Here is a 21,296-nt window from a genome sequence, read left to right as displayed (position 1 = left end):
AGTGTGGGCGTATTCCTGTTGGCGTGACGGTGGAGGTTTTGTTATCGCCAGTTTATCACTGATCTTTGGTGTGGCGGACTTGTGTGGGTGTCTGGATTTTGGCGGATTCCGGGCTGTGGGTCATAATGACCGTGGTGGAATTCCGCGGCCGTGGCGGTGTGTTGCCGGTCTTCATCACGGAGGTAAGCGGTGTTTACCGCCAATGTTGTAATGACCCCTAAGGTCATGACAACCGGGTAAAACAAACACAACTCCACTTAATTCATTCACTGCAGCTGTTTCAGCTCCATACATATAGGGGAGCACGCAGGTAGCATGGCCCGAATATCATGTATAACATGGAACATTTGTGGCATCAATGACAGCAGGAAGACACACCTGGTACACTCATATCTCACATGACATAAAATTGACATGTTTCTTATAGGAGACACACCTACCTAATTCATCTGACCCCGGCCTGAAGGGCAGGCAGTGTGGTGAAACATACGCAGCAGCATATTCCAACTACGCCAACGGGGGTGGCTATCATACTAAGGATGGGACTACACTGGCAGCTCACAAGCCCGACAGTTGACAGAGAAGGCTGCTTCAGCATACTTGCCGGCACACTACACAGTCGCCCAGTGGCACTTGCCGCAACATATGGCCCGAATACAAATGACCCAGACTTTTTTTCTGAGATGTGGAGACTAATTGCGGGACTCAGGCCCTGCTCCAATTATATTGGGGGGGGGCCTTCAATGTGGTATTATAGGACTAAATAGATGGTAAAAGCAGCACCAGCAGCTTACGTTAAAGCTTTACATGCTATCATATCTGACAATTACCTCCTGGACATATGGAGGCACGCACACCCCACGTTACGAGAGGGCACGTGCTTATCGGCGCACCACTCTGCCTGGCCTCACATAGACTTCTGGCTTCTGTTGCAGGACATCTCTACTTCTCTACATGGGTCACAGATGCCTCTCATTTACCTCACACTGTGTCAGATTACGCACTGGTTAACTTAACCCTGCAAATCCCACAAGTTTAGGCGACAGCATTCATGTAGCAATTGCCAACCAGAGCGCTGGATGAAGCTATCAGAGCCGCCATAATAGAATATTTTGAACAACAACTCTGTCCAATCCCCCTTCACGTTATGGAAAGCGTTTAAAGTAGTGATTCGAGGGGCCTGTATTTCCCTCCAATCTGGAGTCTTAAAAGCAATTCAATCCAGGCTGACGAGGCTGGAGCATGAGCTACATGAGCTGCAACTGGAATACTTCCAATACTTTCTACACTAGCCAATATCAGAAAACAATTTTCAGAGTACAGCAAGGAAGCACACACGGAAACACACTATTTATGTAAAGAAACACATGCACGCCGATACGGAGAGGGTGAACACCCAGAAGTCTATGGTCCAACCTGATATCGCTATACTGGGCTGGGAAACAAGCACAAATATCTTTCGAATCCCTGACACTGCTGCTATCGCAGGGTGGACTGGGAACTCCAGGTCTCCAGTGCACTTGATTCTCTTAAATGGGAATATCTTTTAACTATCCTCCAACAGATGGATATACCAGTTATTTATGAACTGATCTAACGTTTCTATACTTCGCCGACAGCTGGAGTCAGCATCCTCAGAGGCCTGTCCAAACCTCTCACCATCACCCATGGGACAAGGCACAGCTGTGCCTCTTCACTTATCCCTTTCGCTCAGGCTCTGGAGCACCTAACAAAACAGTGGCAGCAGTATTCTGGGCATGCACTGCGTTACACCAGCAGAACTCTCCTAATATCCACGCATGCGGACGACACGGCACTACGATAACCAAGTGAACGTGATATTTGGAAACCAAGTGAATGTCTCAATAAAATAATGACAGAATATATAAAATGTGGTTCATTATCAGGTGTCTGTATCAACTGAACTAAATCCTAGGCTTCCCCTACTGACAAAACTGGAAGACCCATACCGGACTACTCAGTAGTGTGTGGACTCCATAAAATATCTGGGGATATGGCTCATCTGAGACAGGGAAGGTAGTTGTGTGCAAACACTATGGGACATCGTTAGATAAGATAACAGACCTGATAACACGCGGGGTTTTATTGTCACTTTCACTTGCAGGCTGAATTCGGCATTATGAAGACGGTAACACTTCCGAGGCTGCTGTGTTATTTTGTGAATACACCCTTCCCCCTTTCTGAAATGCTCAAGCCACAACTAATTGGGCTGGCCTGAGCAGGCAAGCAACCCAGAGCCAAATGGGACACTTTTCTATTGCCTACTCTATTCACTGGGGAGCGGTCGAAGCCCTATACCAAGCACTATACACTATACTTTGCGATATATTGGTATCAGCAATCACCCTATTTTTTAGCACATGGCGGTTACAGGGGACGTTACGTCCCCGAGTCCCATCTCGTCTTTAATTGGAACACCAGTTCCACGTAACACATGAGACATAGCCACTACCACAGGCACCCTAATTTCTTGGGATAAACTATGCAATAAAATGGGGTTAAATCTTGCCTGTTCACCACTTCGGCTTCTTAGCCCCACCTGCTGCCGGTTACCCACGAAATTAAGCCAATATTACAGCTAAGGCCCAGTGGCCTCACAACATAGGGAATTATCTATAAGCCTTTTTTATTACACTAAATTAATTTAAGGGAACTGAACAGTTCATGCTTCTCCATGTATTTCTGTATTATAGACTCTACGGTATTTTTGTATTTCTATATTATAGACTCCACGGTATCTTTAAAAAGATGACCCCAGACTCCACTGTTAAACCTAAAACTTTCTCGGCTTTGGAAAAGTTAGTAAATAAACTGTAAAACACTTAATAAACACATTATATCTCCCGGCTCAGGAGGAATTGCCCTTGGAACTGTGCCCTGGTGTAGTAGATTGGCACAATTTCTCATGTTGTTGCTGACTTCCTTATCCTATAGTGTTACTAAGTGATGCTTCTCTGTAATGGCTGTCATAATTGACTGCTGTTTGTTAAAAAGATTTAAAAAAAAATATGACAAGGAAAGGTCCAGTCACAGATATAGTAAGGGTACCCCACGTACTTCTTTTAGGTGCAGTAGCAGGGTTATATAACAAGCAAAACAAAACAGAGCAGCGACTCCTGATCAGCCTCTATAGCTTCAATAATTGCACAATGTCACATGATCTAGGACACTGACACACTCTTATATCAGAACTTATTTCAACTTTAGTGTATTGCAGAATAATGTAATTATCAAAAATAATTTACAAAATTAGTATTACATAATAGCCCCCGAACCTTCAACTCCCATCACTCACACACTCATATTCACTCATCTCACTGATAAAAACAATAGTTCCCAAATGGCATCAAAGTTCTTCATAACACAGTGTACATCATATTGTTATAGCTATTGTATTTGACACTATTGGTTCCTTTTATATTTGTTAGTCTGCTGGTTTTGCCTTAACATCAATCTTTTAGTCAAATGCATGTGCTGCCGTTCTCTACATCATTCCTTTACATTCAGGTGCCCCCCCCAACTTCAATATTTCATTACAAGCTATCTAATGGTTGTTAGAAAATGGATAAAATAAACTCCACCTATCCCAGATCCTCCATATTGTTTGATGAACCAAATATTTCTAACAAAAGTTATCAAAGTATAATAAATAACTGGTAACCTATAATCTGTGAGATTTTCTTAAGGACTGCTGCCTAAATGTTGGCAAGACTTGAACAAAGAACTAGCACATAGCTCCAATCACTTAATGTGTTTAATTTTAGACAGACATCTGTATGATCAAACATTTTATCCCACTTTAGTATATAATGCAATGAACTTACAATATAGTAATTAATTGTGATATCGTTTTTAGAATCTTACAGTCTTGCTGGAATCAGAATACTGTGAATAATTCTTTCATAGGATCCCAAAAAGATGTTCTGATCTCTACTGACACATCTCAGGATGATTTTCCACATTTATTTTCTACCCATTCTGAAATATCATCCATTGGCCAGGCATAGCTTTTAAATTCTAAAAGCCCCTTTATTTGATGCAATTATTCAGTCAGATATAAAATCTCCAAAAGTGGAATAATAACTACTTGAATGAGCTTTCATGATTTGCATAAGAATGTGCAGTGTCAGAAACCGTGCAGAAATAAACCTGTAAGACTAGCAATCTCAACAGTAGGTTTTAGGATCCTTTAATAATGTCATGACCCCCAAAAACCTGTGCTTCGGCTATCTTTGGTCACAGTCCCCATCGAATATAGATCTAAAACTTAAATAGTACTGTTATTGGAGAGCAATATAAAATATTGCAATTTAAAGAAACCTAGATGGTATTACTAGTTTGGCATCTAGTTGAATGATATGGCATTAATGACTTATACAATTTTATTAAATACTTTGGCAATGAAAAGGAGCCACTATTGAATCATAAATCGCAGAACCTTTGGCCAATTTGTGGAGTATAATGCAACATTTTCACATGAATTAACAACAGCCACACTCCAGTAATAAAGCAAACAAAATTAGAAGTAGCACCTCCCTATTTAAATTTTGGTTTAACTTTCTCCAGATAATGCTCGGTTTTCGTGCCTCAATAGAAAACAATTAATCTCTGTATACACTAAACCTCTTTTATTCGAATGTCAAATGGCCTGATGTAAAAAAAAAAATAGGTTTAGGGAGAATCATTGTTTCGATGAGACTTGCAAGCCCTTTCTCTAGTTAAATCATTAAGATTTTTTTTTACATTTCGAGTCCAGATTTTCTCAGTCTGTTTTAGAGACCAGTGGGCATAAGTGGCAATTATCTCATGGCATGGACTGATGTAGGTTTTAAATTATCAGCAAGTGCCACGTCCAGGTGTTTACATAAGAGTTAACATTTGTTATTACTGTAGCATGGTTCAACAAAGGGAGAGAAGCAATAAGCAAAGAAAAAATACTGGAGAGGGACACCACTGCCTTGTTCTACAGCCAATATTAAAGAAGGAAGGCAGTGGACTGTTAAGAAGAATTTAGACCTTAGAAGCATAAAAAAGGGTTAAAAGCCCCCTGATGATATTATGTCCAAATCCCATCCTAGCCATCAGCACTCATAAGAAGCTCAACTCTACTCAATCAAAAGATTTTTGGCCACCAATGTAATGATTAAGAGTAGGGCATGGAACCTTGCTGAGCTATACTACATTAAAAGAGATAATCAGAATTCAACAACTTGCATGTAGCTCCGAGTATGACTTATTTTCACAATTAAGAAGAGAAACCGATATCTAATATTTAACTCTCTGGGTGCCCTTTTAATGGTAGTTTCTGCTAGTGTGGACAGTCAAAAAATGTAATTAAATTGATTCTGCACGTGTCCAAGTACATCTAAAAAATTCAGTTGAGAGCTTATTAGGCCCACTCACCCTTCCAGTAGAACTGCTTTTAAAAATGTGTAAAATCTCCCTGCTTGTCATTTGTTGTTCAGATACCTTGTTCTACTGTATAGCATCTATTTTGGATTTAACACTTGCACACCACAGAAAGAAAGAAAGCCATCAGAGTGAGAAAAAGTTCCTTCCAAAAATTCTTGCATAAAAAGTACAACAATAATCTTGAAAAATCCATTCCTTCTCTTCCTCATGAATTTCACTTTCCTTTTTATCCCATAGTATGTTCACTCTTCAAGTATTTTCTTTATTGGCTGCCCAAGAAGCCCACCTACTTCCTTTGTTACTATTTTCAAGCTGGTCTCCTTGTATCCATCCTCTTTGTTTGATAGTTCTGGCTTCTTCGGACATTGGTGATTTACCACAATCTATTTGCCTTGTGAGTTAATTGCCCAGCCTTATGTCTGCTTTTCCTTTAAATGCATTACAATATGCTAATTGACATTGATTAAAGTCCTCTCACTTACTCCAGTCTTCAATCTATTTTCATCGAGACCCTTCTCTGACAATACAATTGAATCTGCCTCTTTCAAAATGACTAAAAGGTGTCACACATTATCAATGCATTCAGATCCATTGTGTTAAAATTAAAAAAAGTTTATAATTCATTCAGATAGTATGCTCTTGAAACATTTCTCTGTAAGGCTGTGTAATGTCCTCTATTTACTAAAATGGGTCTATTGATCTTGCAAGCATAAAACACCATACCATGGTTAGAAAAACTAACATGGTTGATCCTGTCTTAAGGCTATTAAGCCCCACTTTTGAGCACAATAATAAATAAATCCTTGAGTATGTTGGATATTAGCATAAGTAAAGTAAACTGACTGATCTTTAAGATGCTTACAGCATCATATATCCGAGAGGTTGGGAATAGCAATCATCTCATAGAAACGCTCTCTGCATATTCCATACTTGATGGGTAATGAGAATGGTGGTCCTGTTACAGGTCAGTTACCAGAAAATCCACAACTTTCATTCACGCCTGGTTTTGAAAATGAGACCAATGCCAACAAAAAGTATAACAGTGGACCAATATTACCTACGTTCGAACCATACAGATTGGATACATTTACATGCTTCTGTCTCAAAGAACCTTCAGAATTTCCCGAACTATATAAAGCTTTCCTCAAAACCTTAGAATTGAGCCAGGAGTGAAGTAGAATAATCATACCATATGTGGTTCAATTAAGGCATGATCCTGATCTCTACTTCAAACACTCGGATACCAAACTTAAGTATTTTCCTGGGTATAGCTGTATCTCTGGAGGTAGAATTAAATCTGCCTTATTCAGCTATAATGTGACTCTAGCCCTTTTTCTATCTGTCTGTAAACAGTTGATGTTCCTTATGTTCCAACTGCAGACTTTAACCTCAGTCATTATTTCTGGTTAGACCTTGAAATGGGCGCATTCACAACAAATCTCGAAGGTAGGAGGAAGTGTCTTCCATTCATGAGAACCAACAGAGAAAACAAGTTGTTGATGTATGCATGAGCATGCAAGCTTTATACTGCTTCACTCAACTACATTAATCCCACTAGGGAGTACCATGACATCAAGCATCTATGTGTCAAGTGCTTTACCAATGCCTGTAAAGAGAAAAACTCAAAAAGCTCTAGAAGGGATCAATGTCAAGAATCAAATAATGAATCATCTAAACAAAGAATAGCATGGTGAAAGACATAACACCATTCAGTACACTGCAAGAAGTTCAGAAGAACAACAGTTTCTTTAATGTGGCAGTTTAATTTTTATTCCCTCAATCTGACCCTGCTGTGTATTCCCTAACTTTCTGAGATCCATTTCCTCCTTAAATAAGAGAATAAGAACATTTTCAAAGTTTGTAGGGCTCACAAGTTAAACAAAAGACAGCTATCAGTGTTACTGAATCCTGCACATAGGTGGAAACAATCTGTTTAAAAAGCTCAATTGACACACAATGTGGGATAAGCATTTACTTCCATTTTAAAATTGTCCATTACTGAAAGGTTTCTCAGGTCTTAGAGCCTCATTACGACCCTGGAGGTCTAATGACCACCAGGGTTCCAGTGGTGGTCGGACCGCCACCAATGCCGTGGTCCGAGCGCCATATTACGGCCGCAACAATAGTGCCACAGTCGGACCTCCAGTACCGCCAGATTTAGTCTACACAGTCTGGCAGTGCAAGCAGTCCTAATCTGCCAGGGCGGCACTGACACCCTTCTCCGCCAGCGATTTCATGGGAGTAATTCCGCAATGAAAAGGCTGGCAGAGACGGGTTACAGGGTTCCCTGGGGGGCCCCTGCACTTCCCATGCACTTGGCAGTGTGGGGCCCCCCTGGCCAACTCTGTAATGTTCACGGTCCGTAAAGCTTTGCAGACAGTGAACACTGCAACGTGTGCTAGTGCACCCTGAGCATTACACCATTACGGCCGGCTCTATTATGAGCCGGAGACAATGTTGTAGGCCGTTGGGCCAGCGGGCAGAAACTGTTTCCTCCTACTGACCCAGCAGGAAAGTCGTAATAAGCCCGGCGGGGAGGCTGCCACACTGGCGGCAACCTACCTGTCGGGACTTCGGCAGACAGGCTTTTCCGTCCGCCAAAGTCATAATAAGGCCCTTAATCACCATATAATTTCTCAGACTAAATGCTCCCAGACTTGATGAAAGAAACATAACAGTACAGAGTGCCTTTTCTTTATCTTAATTTATACTACTCGCAAGCCCGTTTTTCAGATTTATTTGCTATAAACCACAGAGGATGCCAGAATATGAAATGAACACAAAATTAAGTAAAAGAGAACATGAGGAGAACCTGACCTTTATTGCTTCTTGCAGCCATGAGAGTTCCGTTTCCAGCTTTTGCACTTGTTGCTTTACAGCAATCAGCTCTCGAAGGTAGATGCGGGAAGGAAAGAGAATATCTTTCACTATGTCACAACCCTACAGATGTAACAAAGAAACACACAATAGATGGCACGAACTGTATTATAAAATCCAGCAGAAATGATATACTTTGCTATTTATAAGAAGACATTTAAGCAATCCAGGTGCTCATGCTGATCATGAATGACTGTTCAATTCCTATCCAGCTAGTGTCCAACCAGCGATGAATACAGCCAGTTTACATAAGCAGATATATGCACATGTGTCTTACTAAAATATCAACTCGAAAGGGCACCTGTGTACACAAACGTATTATAACAGTATGTCATCGGGTTTCAGAACTTTCCTGTTTTAATACCTTTGCTTTATTTTACAGACATCTCATTTGTATATTGAATTGTCTAACATACAAAGTGTGGAAGAGGTCAGGACAATGTAGAATTTCTCCTCGTCAGGGGCATTTTAGAAATATAGCAAGATAACTTACATTTTTAAATATGTTTCTTTACAGTCGTACAAAGTGACTGTAGTTGGGTAAGGAACATCAGTGAATTTTGGAAAGCAGTTAGTGTGAAGGCCTTGAGCACTGATAGATTCTGTAAATGGGCCCAACACACAACACAACGGTTTCTGACCATTTGGAATTAGAAAAGTGGTATGGGTTACAACCAGAGTCTAATGTTAAATAAAAAACAATAGCTTGCGCCACGAAGTTCCTTGACTTCGGTGTGCATTGCTGGAAGTTGCAGGGAGGAGCAAAAGTACTTTGAAAGCACTGCTCAGCTGCTCCTACCCAGTTCAAACTGTGCCTTACGTTATCAGCTGGTCTTCGGCAGCCATGCTGGCGTCACTCAAGCTTTATAGAGGTGCCTCTAGTTGGCTAGTTGATGTTTTTGTGGCCCAATGTGTTGTTTAATGCTTTTTGTTCTCCATGGGACATTTGCCAATCTAAATCAAAGCCTCAGGATATAAGATGATGTAAAAGAATGTTTTATTTTTTCTTCTTTGTTATAAGAAATTACCTCTCAAGAGCACAGGACTCTATGATGCTAGAATGAAATGTGTGCTTGGTAGTAGGGGAGTCCAGAGCCTCTTTATTAGGATAGGAAGGGGAACTTTTAGAAAACGTACATGTTGTATGGAATGTCATCATGTTAGCGGTTGGGGCAGTTGTCCAGTTGGAGCTGCCTGTTTTTGAGACCAGTCCTGTTATTGGTGGTGTCTCTGGGGCTGTTGCTTCAGAATAAATACTCTTACCACCACACCTGCGTGCGAGGAAGCTTCATCACAAAAGATTCCCATCTGAATTCGTCAGTGAGGCGAACATTAAAAAAGTACAAAGCCTGTGTGAGTTTGAGTTTTCCAGATATAGGAACTCTGAGAGAGGACGAAATGAAGCACATGTATGGACTGTACTGATGAGGCACAGTTGATTCTGGCTCTTATATCACTTTGGAAGTGGCTCCTGGAGGGGCGTTCAGGCTCCAGGGCATCAGCTGCGATACCAACGAGGCCTTCTGTGGCTCTGTTCAAGGGCAAGATCCATGAGGATTCAAGTGAAGCAGCTGCTGACCTCTACTACTGCTGTATCTGGGCAGCAGTGTGGAAGGTTTCAGACAGCTAGGCTCAATTGCCTATAGAGAATCTATCCAATGCTCTGGAGTGAGAGTGATGAGCAGCACCTTTTTGGCCTGTCACTGAATGGTATAGTATGGCATGACTTTTCATTGTATAGTATGATATGGTATGGCCTGTCATTTAAGAGGATGGTACAGCCTACCATTTTGTATTATGATATTGCCTCTCATTGTATAGTGTGGTACATCATAGTCTGTCATTACATAGTACGTTTATGGTATGGTCTGTCATTGTACAGTGTGCTATATTATGACTTGTCATTGTACATATAGGGGGTTATTACAACTTTGGAGGAGGTGTTAATCCGTCCCAAAAGTGACGGTAAAGTGACGGATATACCACCAGCCGTATTATGAGTCCATTATATCCTATGGAACTCGTAATACAGCTGGTGGTATATCCGTCACTTTACCGTCACTTTTGGGACGGATTAACACCTCCACCAAAGTTGTAATAACCCCCTTAGTATGGTATGGTATGTCAGGCCATTGTATACTATGGCAGGGCACTGTATAGTGTGGTACGACCTGCCATTGTATACCATGGTGTTATGCTGTGGTCTGTAATGGTATAATATGGTTACAGTATGGGAAGGGGATGGCCGGTCATTGTATATTATGGTATGGTGTATCACTGAATAGTATTGTATGGTCTCTCACTGTATAGTGTGGGATGGTTTGGCCCTTCACTGTATAGTATGGCATGATATGGTCCTCATTGTATAGTACAGTATTATATGATATGCTATGGCATGGCCTGTCATTGTATAATATGGTATTGCCTGCCATTGTATGGTATGGCCTGTCATTCTATAATACAGAATGATATGGCCTGTCATTTAATAATACGGTATAGCATAGCCTGTCATTGTATAGTGTAATATAGTATGGTATGGCTTGTCATGGGAAAGTAGGGTATGGTATGGCCTGTCATTCTACGGTATGGTATTGCCTGTCATTGTATGGGATGGTCTGTCATTTTACAATATGTTATGGTCTGTCATTGTATAGTATAGTATGGCTTGCCATTGTATAGTATGGTATTGCCTGTCATTGTATAATATGGTTTGGTATTGTCTGTCTTTGAATAGTATGATATGCTCCGTCACCGTGTAGTATGCTATGGGGTTCCAGGAGATTCCTACGGGCTGCAGCATTTCTTTTGCCACCCATAGGGAGCTCAGACAATTCTTACACAGGACTGCCACTGCAGCCTGAGTGAAATAACGTCCACGTTATTTCACAGCCATTTTCACTGCACATAAGTAACTTATAAGTCACCTATATGTCTAAACCTCACTTGGTGAAGGTTAGGTGCAAAGTTACTTAGTGTGTAGGCACCCTGGCACTAGCCAAGGTACCCCCACAATGTTCAGAGCAAATTCCCCGGACTTTGTGAGAGCGGAGACACCATTACACGCATGCACTACATATAGGTCACTACCTATATGTAGCATCAGGATCATGGCATTGTCACCCCAATACTCTTCTGGTATTGGGGGGACAATTCCATGCATCCCCGGGTCTCTAGCACAGAACCCGGGTACTGCCAAACTGCCTTCCTGGGGTTTCCACTGCAGCTGCTGCCAACCCCTCAGACAGGTTTCTGCCCCCCTGGGGCCTGAGCAGCCCAGTCCCAGGAAGGCAGAACAAAGGATTTCCTCTGAGAGAGGGTGTTACACCCTCTCCCTTTGAAAATAGGTGTGAAGGGCTGGGGAGGAGTAGCCTCCCCCAGCCTCTGGAAATGCTTTGATGGGCACAGATGGTGCCCATCTCTACATAAGCCAGTCTACACCAGTTCAGGGATCCCCCAGCCCTGCTCTGGCACACAACTGGACAAAGGGAAGGGGAGTAACCACTCCCCTGACCAGTACCACCCAGGGGAGGTGCCCAGAGCTCCTCCAGTGTGTCCCAGACCTCTGCCATCTTGGATTCAGAGGTGTTGGGAAACAATGGACTGCTCTGAGTGGCCAGTGCCAGCAGGTGACGTCAGAGACCCCTCCTGATAGGTGTTTACCTCTTTCAGTAGCCAAGCCTCCTTTCTTGGTAGCCAGACCTCCTTTTTTGGCTATTTAAGGTCTCTCCTGTGGACTATTCCTCAGATAATGAATGCAAGAGCTCACCACAGTTCCTCTGCATTTCCCACTTTGACTTCTGCCAAGGATTGAGCGCTGACTGCTCCAGGACGCCTGCAAAACCGCAACAAAGTAGCAAGACGACTACCAGCAAAATTGAACCGCCTCATCGTGCCGGCTTTCTCGACGGTTTCCTGGTGGTGCATGCTCTGAGGGCTGTCTGCCTTCACCCTGCACTGGAAGCCAAGAAGAAATCTCATGTGGGTAGACGGAATCCTCCCCCTGCAAACATAGGCACCAAACCTCTGCATCACCGGTCCTCTGGGTCCCCTCTCACCCTGACGAGCGTGGTCCCTGGAACACAGGAGCTGGGTCCAAGTGTCTCCCACAGTCCAGTGGCCCTTCTGTCCAAGTTTGGTGGAGGTAAGTCCTTGCCTCCCCACGCCAGACAGCAAACATGTGTACTGCGTGATTTGCAGCTGCTCCGGCTTCTGTGCACTTTTCCAGGACTTCCTTTGTGCACAGCCTAGCCTGGGTCCCCAGCACTCCGTCCTCCTGCATTGCCCAACTCGCTGAGTTGGACTCCGACGTCGTGGGACCCTCCTTTGTGACTCTGAGTCGACCGCTGTCCTCAGATCTTCTAAGTGCCTGTTCCGGTACTTCTGCAGGTGCTGCCTGCTTCTGCAGGGGCTCTCTGAGTTGCTGAGCGCCCCCTCTGTCTCCTCGTTCAAGGGGCGACATCCTGGTCCTTCCTGGTCCCCAGCAGCACCCAAAATCCTCAACCGCAACTCTTGCAGCTAGCAAGGCTTTTTTGCGGTATTTCTGCCTGGAAACACTTCTGCAACCTCCAGCATGCCGTGGGACATCTTCCATACAAAGGAGAAGTCCCTAGCCCTTTTCGTTGTTGCAGAATCTTCAGCTTCTTCCACCCGGAGGCAGCCCTTTTGCACCTTCATCCAGGGTTTAGTGGGCTCCTGCCCCCCGGACACTTTTGTGACTCTTGGACTTGGTCCCCTTCCTTTACAGGTCCTCACGTCCAGTAATCCGTCTACAGTGTTTTGCTGGTGCTTGTGGTTCTTGCAGAATCCCCTATCACAACTATTCTGTCTTTCTGGGGTAGTAGGGTAACTTTACTCCTACTTTTCAGGGTCTTGGGGTGGGGTATTTTGTACACCCTTACTGTTTTCCCACTGTCTTAGCGACCCTCTACAATCTCCCATAGGCCTGGGGTCCATTCGTGATTCGCATTCCACTTTTGGAGTATATGGTTTGTGTTGCCCCTAGGCCTATGTCTACCTATTGCATCCTATTGTGATTCTACATTGTTTGCACTACTTTTCTTACTGTTACTTACCTGTTTTGGGTTTGTGTACATATAATTTGTGTATATTACTTACCTCCTAAGTGAGGGTATCCTCTGAGATACTTTTGTCACATTGTCACTAAAATAAAGTACTTTTATTTTTAGTAACTCTGAGTATTGTGTTTTCTTAAGATATTGTGCTATATAATACGAGTGGTATAGTAGGAGCTTTGTATGTCTCCTAGTTCAGCCTATGCTGATTTGCCATAGCTACCTCTAACAGCCTAAGCTGCTAGAAACACCTCTAATTCTAGTAATAAGGGATAACTGGACCTGGCACAAGGTGTAAGTACCACTAGGTACCCACTATAAGCCAGGCCAGCCTCCTACATTGGTGTTGCAGCAGTGGGATAAGTACTTTTAACTGCTTTACCACTTTGTCATTTGGTGCTTTTCATAAGAAAATCATATACCAAATAGTTCAGTATATGTACATTTAACCAAAACAGTTTACTTTTCTGCTCTAAAACTTTTTACTAAGTTTCTGAAAAGTTCTGAAAAACGTTTAAAAGTTTTCCAAAAGTTTGAAAAGGTTTTTTCTCTGTGCTTTCTAAAGTTCTAAAACTTTTTCTCTCACTGTCCTTAAACCTTTTTCTATCATGTCTTTAGTAGAGGTCACTCCCAAAGTTGTTCAGGCAACATATGAGCGTTTAAACTACAAAAGTGTGAGGGTTCTCTGCCTGGATAGGGGTTTAAGCATAGGTAAGAATCCAACAAAAGAGTTTCTGTTTAACCTGCTCATACAGGATGATCAGAACCAGTCTGGCCCATCTCAGGAAAGAGAGGAAAGGGAGGAAGTTTCCCAGTCAGACTCAGAGGAGGTCCCTGAAGATGCTGGGGAGGGTTCTTACAAAGTCCTGCCCCCTAGCAGACCACCTAGTGACACTGGTAGTGTTAGAGGGTCACACATTAGTAGGACATCTTTCACTCCTAGAGGCCAGGTTACTAGGGTCCAGCCAGTTAGGGACAGGTCTCTCTCTGCCAATTCCCAAATCTCCTCTGTGTCCAAACATTCCCAAGCCTCCCACCCTGAGGATAACTTAATGGAAAGGGAACTCAGAAAGCTGAGGTTGGAAGAGACCAGACTGAAGCTTAAACAGCAGCAGCTGGCCTTAGACAGGGAATCCCTAGACATAGAGAGGGAAAGACAGAGATTGGGGTTAGTTCCCCATGGTGGCAGCAGTATTTCTGATAGCAATCCTGTTAGAGAGCAAGAATCCAGAAATCTGCATAAGATAGTCCCCCCTTACAAGGATGGGGATGACATTAATAAGTGGTTTGATGCACTTGAGAGGGCCTGTATGGTACAGTTGGTCCCTCAAAGGCAGTGGGCTGCTATCTTGTGGCTATCTTTCACTGGAAAGGGTAAGGATAGGCTCCTTACTGTCAGAGAAAGTGATGCCAATAATTACAAAGTTTTGAAGGATGCACTCTTGGATGGATTTGGCTTAACCACTGAACAATACAGGATTAAGTTCAGAGACACCAGAAAAGAGTCCTCACAAGACTGGACAGATTTTGTTGACTGTTCAGTGAAGGCCTTGGAAGGTTGGTTACATGGCAATAAGGTATCTGACTATGAAAGCCTGTGTGATCTGATCCTGAGAGAGCATATTCTTAACAATTGTGTGTCTGATTTCTTGCACCAGTACTTGGTAGACTCAGATCTGACCTCTCCCCAAGAATTGGGAAATAAGGCAGACAAGTGGGTCAAAACAAGAATGAACAGAAAAGTTCATACAGGAGGTGACAAGGATGGCAAGAAGACAGATGGTGAGAAATCTCAGGATAAGCATGGGGATAAAGGTAAAACTACGTACCTTCTTCAAATCCTAAACACTCTTCAGGGGTGGGGATAAATCATCATCTTCCTCTTCTTCACAACCCACACACATTATAAAGCCTTGGTGCTATGTGTGTAAAAATAAAGGTCACAGGCCAGGGGATAAGTCCTACCCAGGTAAACCCCCTGAGCCTACCACCACTAATACATCAAACTCTAGTGCCCCTAGCAGTAGTGGTAATAGTGGTGGGACTGCTGGCAACGGTCAAAATGGGGGGTAGGTGGGTTCCCTTAAGGGTCCATCATAGAAACTGGGGTAGTCAGTAACTAGACAGTTTCTGTCACACCTGGTGGCACTGGCCTTGCCACACTGGCTGCTTGTCCCCTTACAATGGATAAGTACAGGCAGACAGTTTCAATAAATGGTGTTGAGTCTCAGGCCTACAGGGACACAGGTGCCAGTATCACTTTGGTGACTGAAATCCTAGTGTCTCCTGAACAAGACATCATTGGACAACAGTAAAAGATTATTGATGTACATAACTCCATTAAGTTTCTTCCTTAGCTATAATTTAGTTTAGTTGGGGTAGAGTTACTGGCCCTAAGCAGGTGGTAGTATCACCTAGCTTACCTGTAGACTGTCTCTTAGGTAATGACCTAGAGGCCTCGGGTTGGGCTGAGGTAGAGTTTAATATCCATGCAGCCATGCTGGGTAACCCTGAGGAATTGCTTCCTCTCATTTCAGCTGAAATGAAAAAGCAAAGGAGAGAAAAAGGCCTGAAAACTCAGGATCCTTCTCCAACAACAGGTAAAAAGGGCATCAAAGTATTCCCTACCCACCCTGCCATTCAGGATATCATTCCTGTGGTGGGAGAAACCTTTCCTGGGGTGGCACCTGTACCAAGGGAACCATCAGCTAGCACAGCTGAACTCCCTGAGGTAGAAGTACCTCTCTCTGGGATAACTAATATTGGTGAGAATAAGTGCACCACTTTAGTTAACATGGAGCATCTCTCCAACCCTCCCTGAGAACCTTTAGTGCAGCAACCCTGCACTGCCTCACAACACTTAGGACAGCAGCCCTGCCCTAGTGTGGAGCTCATAGGACAGCAGCCCTGCCCTGCTCCAACTCAAGAGAAACAGCATCCCTGTTCTCTCTTACAGCCATGTGGACAAAGTTTTTGCCCAGCTATGGCTTTATTGAGACAGCATCCCTGTCTGGCATTCTAATCACTTGATATAGGTCCAGTGGACAATTCCCACTGCTCTAAACTTAAAAATACTAATAGGAACTCTGAGAATATAACTTCACATTGTTGGCTAGCTAAAAAACTTCAAACAGGGTGGTTTACATCCCCACAGGGAAGTAACCATATAGTGGATGATAAAGGGAGTAACCAATCTATTGCAGAGCTACTCTCTACTTATCACCACTTAGATAATAAAGACTCAACTGGCCAAGGTAAGCCTTATTGTCCTTCGTTTGGGGGTGGGGGGGGTGGGGGGGGGGCTGTTGTGTAGGAAGGTAGCCTCTTTCTAGCCTTGTTACCCCCACTTTTGGCCTGTTTGTGAGTGTATGTCAGGGTGTTTTTACTGTCTCACTGGGATCGTGCTAGCCAGGGCCCAGTGCTCATAGTGAAAACGCTATGTTGTCAGTGTGTTTGATATGTGTCACTGGGATCCTGCTAGCCAGGACCCCAGTGCTCATAAGTTTGTGGCCTATACGTGTTCCCTGTGCGGTGCCTAACTGTATCATTGAGGTTCTGCTAACCAGAACCTCGGTGTTCATGCTCTCTCTTTGCTTTAAAATTGTCACTACAGGCTAGTGACTAATTTTACCAATTCTCATTGGCACACTGGAACACCCTTATAATTCCCTTGTATATGGTACCTAGGTACCCAGGGTATTGGGGTTCCAGGAGATTCCTATGGGCTGCAGCATTTCTTTTGCCACCCATAGGGAGCTCAGAGAATTTTTACACAGGACTGCCACTGTAGCCTGAGTGAAATAACGTCCACGTTATTTCACAGCCATTTTCACTGCACATAAGTAACTTATAAGTCACGTATATGTCTAACCCTCACTTGGTGAAGGTTAGGTGCTGTCCTGCCATTTGATGAATTTTGTTTGACCAATGACTTTGTGTTTCACCACTGCGCATATTAGTTGCTCAATGTTCACCAGTAGCACATTGTATGTTTTGTTCACTTGAGCCGCCTATTGGCTTTGACATGGCATTAGCCATTACTTGCTGTATTCAGTTTAGTTGCCTATTGGCTTTGACATTGCATTAGCCATTACATTCTGTATTCTGCCTATTGGCTTTGACATGCTGTATCCAGTCTAGCTGCCTATTGGCTTTGACATGATATTATGCATTGCATTTTATATTCAGCTCAGCTGCCTATTGGCTTTGACATGATATTATACATTGCATTTTATATTCAGCTCAGCTGCCTATTGGCTTTGACATGACACTAGACATTGCATTTGATATCTAAGTTAGCTGCCTATTGCCTTAACGTGGAGTTAGACATTGCAGTTGAGAATTCAAGCTGTATTTTTCCAAGCTGTGTTTTTGCACAAGATGAACCAAGATGTTTTTCTCACAGTAGACTAGACCTGATAAAGAGGGTACATTGGTTGTTTTTCTCTGCTTGAGCCTGGGAAGAGGAGTAGTCTCGGAGACCTGGCCAGTCTCCAAAGGTTTGCTCAGTTTTCCCGAGTCTGAGAGGAGGGGGCACACCTTTGTAACGAATGTCACAGGCTGCAGAGATTCAGATTCGAATCTGCCTGACTTCGTGCTGGAGCTTGGCGCCAGTTGCCAGCATCCCGTGTGGGTAGATAAATCTCTTTCTCGCAGCTGACAGGGAGTCATCAGCTTGCAGACCCTAGAAATATGAAGCTGTAAGTAGTTTCCCACACGGTGAAGTATTTGTTTTGCTTTGCATTCAATATCTTATAAATATAACCTGCTGTGTATATTGCAAACTGATATATTTTGTTTGATTAACGTGTGCTTGAAAGCTAATAATTCGTCATTCATAAAAATTGTGGTTGGGGAAGAATTAACAACAATAAAAGTCTTCTTTGAACTCAGAAGTGCATTTCTGGTGTGTTATGTAAGTGCTAAAAACTAGTTAAAAGCAAAAGCACTGCATTTGGTACCAGGAGTGGGGTTCGATTAAGGGGAGAGGTCGTTAAGAGTTGATTAAGGGGCGTGACGAATTGATAGATTTCTACGTGCACACTTTAAAAGTGTAATTGTTTCTGTTGTTTGGAGAATCACAGAAGCACGGCAGACCATGTTCGAAAATGCATGTGTAGCTAAACTGCCTGATAGTGCTTTGAGAAATCATTTTTGTTGTGCATATTTAGAAAATGTGTCTCTTGGAAGCAATGATGACAGAAAGGTTTGGATACCTTTATCTGCTTACAGAGAAATACAGGAGAAATGTAGGCAGTTGGAACATGAAAATAGGAATTTACATGAGCAAATTAGCCAGAATACATTAATTCAAAATAATGCTGAAAGTTATAAAGATGCTGTTTTTGAAGAATCTTTCTTTTCCCATTCCAGTAATGAGGGGGTTAAGACAGCTCCGAGCTGCTTTGAGCCTTCCTGTGAGCCAGGGTTTTTGGCAGCCAAAATGCATTCCTTAACTGATAACATGGAGGAGAGAGCTCAGAATGTGATTTACGAGTTACCATTGCAGAATGAAGTAAAAAGAAAGATTTTAGCGTTGTTTACTGTTTGCACTAAGCAAGAGACACCGAGTTTCATTAGCTTGTTTGATTTTTGGAAACAGAATAGCCCTCATTTGAGTGAAATCCTAACACTTTGGTATATGGTCACTGTGAAAAATAATATGCAGCTGCGCGCTTGTGATTTGGCAAATGAAATAATGCAGACTTTAGGTTTCTGCGCAGTGCAAGAAGGAAATACTGATGTACATGTAATTCAAGAACAAGGAAAGAAAATAGTGCCCCTAGCTAGAATCATACACTGGATCTGGTACTTGCAAGACAGGGCTAGAGTACCACAGGTAAAAGAGTCACTAGTGAAATTGTGTGCACCATTTGAACTGGTGTCCACTGAGGATAAAAAGCATGTTTGTTTTACTAATGATTCATTGACTGAAATGTTATTTTATGACACAGGAGAAGGAACAGCGTTGTACAATGTGTGCCAGATTTTAAAGCAAAAGCTACGTGAGATGTGTCATTTTTACGCTGATTTTTGGTTCATTGCTAATGTTTTAGCTGTTTGTTTTTCCACATGGCTTGCACCTAACTGGTTCAATTACCTTGCAGATGTTAATGAGAAAAATTCAGAGAGAAAAGTGTACACCCAGAATTCTGCCTTAGTGGGGATGGCTAAGTGGGTGCCCCAGAAATGTGAACAGCTGAGAGAAAAAGCCACTTACAGGTGGGCAGAGATGAGAGAGATGCACATTCCCCTAGATTTGATAAAAACTGTGCAGCACGCACAGAAGCAATCTGTCATGCAAGCAGTCACAGAGCAGTTGGGGAGAGGAAAGTTACCAGGACAGAAATGGCAAATTGATCAGGTTTTAGGGAGAGTGATTGCTGGAAATTACCAAGGAAAAATCGAAATTATGCTGATACCTAGAAAATAATCTGATTTATTCATACAAATTGGAGACAGAATGGCCAACTTGTCAAAAATGCAGTGAATGGAGGTTTGGCAAAGAATGAGTCTGCCCCAGCCCTTCTGACAGTGCAAGAAAAGGGAAGCTGTGGTGCAGCAGATAAAAACCTCAGTGCTGATGTGTGGGCTGAAGCCCCAAGTGACCCTCTAGAACCTGCAGAAATTATAACAAAGGGCCCCAAAAACGTCCTGCTGATTATAAAACAGGGAAAGAAAGAGGAAGGGTGCAGTTTAAATGACAAATGTTATTTGCAAGAAAAGTCATATTTGTTTCTTTTGCAGATCCTACCACGTTTCGCCACTGTCCCTGAGTGTGCTGTGTGGTCCCCCTTCCGGTGTGTGCGTGTGGGGTCGGGGAAGGGACCGAACCCCCAACCTGAACCTGGCTGAGTAAAGTGCCAGCACCATGGATTCATTTTGCGCAAACTGCGCCTTCCGTTCAAGTTCAACTTGTTTAATTGTATTCTTCCACTGGAACTGAGCTGTGTGTTTTTTTTCTTTTTTTTCCCTTCTCGTATGGAACTCTGACTTTTGCTTATCTTCCAACATACCTTTCAGGTGGACCGTGCACCTTTACATGAGTAGAACTCATGCTGCATCAAATTGTAACACTGTTGAATTAGAGACACTCAGTCTTTTCTATGTAGATGTATCTGATGTGAAAGGTTATGAGATCAATGTGTTAATTCAACTTCTATTGCTTTACAGGGATTGCTTTGATTATTCAAATCTGATTTGCTGATAATGTTTTTTTGTGCTGATGTTTTTGTTTTTGTTTGAAAGAAGAGATATGTGAAACAAAAATTCATTGGTCAAAGGGCGGAATGTCCTGCCATTTGATGAATTTTGTTTGACCAATGACTTTGTGTTTCACCACTGCGCATATTAGTTGCTCAATGTTCACCAGTAGCACATTGTATGTTTTGTTCAGTTGAGCCGCCTATTGGCTTTGACATGGCATTAGCCATTACTTGCTGTATTCAGTTTAGTTGCCTATTGGCTTTGACATTGCATTAGCCATTACATTCTGTATTCTGCCTATTGGCTTTGACATGCTGTATCCAGTCTAGCTGCCTATTGGCTTTGACATGCTATTAGATATTACATGCTGTATTCAGTCTAGCTGCCTATTGGCTTTGACATGATATTATGCATTGCATTTTATATTCAGCTCAGCTGCCTATTGGCTTTGACATGATATTATACATTGCATTTTATATTCAGCTCAGCTGCCTATTGGCTTTGACATGACACTAGACATTGCATTTGATATCTAGGTTAGCTGCCTATTGCCTTAACGTGGAGTTAGACATTGCAGTTGAGAATTCAAGCTGTATTTTTCCAAGCTGTGTTTTTGCACAAGATGAACCAAGATGTTTTTCTCACAGTAGACTAGACCTGATAAGAGAGGGTACATTGGTTGTTTTTCTCCGCTTGAGCCTGGGAAGA

General features: G+C 42.7%; 1 protein-coding gene across 9 annotated transcripts in view; it reads right to left on the bottom strand.

Annotated features, from left to right (window-relative positions):
* The window catches only part of PRR11 (proline rich 11), a 359,537-nt gene that overhangs the window by 181,511 nt on the left and 156,730 nt on the right, over positions 1–21,296 (bottom strand). For all 9 annotated transcript variants that reach the window (XM_069226409.1, XM_069226404.1, XM_069226406.1 and 6 more), the window contains one exon: positions 8,251–8,373. In XM_069226409.1, coding sequence (XP_069082510.1) covers positions 8,251–8,373 — 123 coding nt within the window. The remainder of the gene's footprint in view (positions 1–8,250; positions 8,374–21,296) is intronic.

Source organism: Pleurodeles waltl, chromosome 3_1, assembly GCF_031143425.1.
Source record: "Pleurodeles waltl isolate 20211129_DDA chromosome 3_1, aPleWal1.hap1.20221129, whole genome shotgun sequence".
NCBI classification, from domain to species: domain Eukaryota; kingdom Metazoa; phylum Chordata; class Amphibia; order Caudata; family Salamandridae; genus Pleurodeles; species Pleurodeles waltl.
This window is presented reverse-complemented; position numbering and strand designations above follow the sequence as displayed.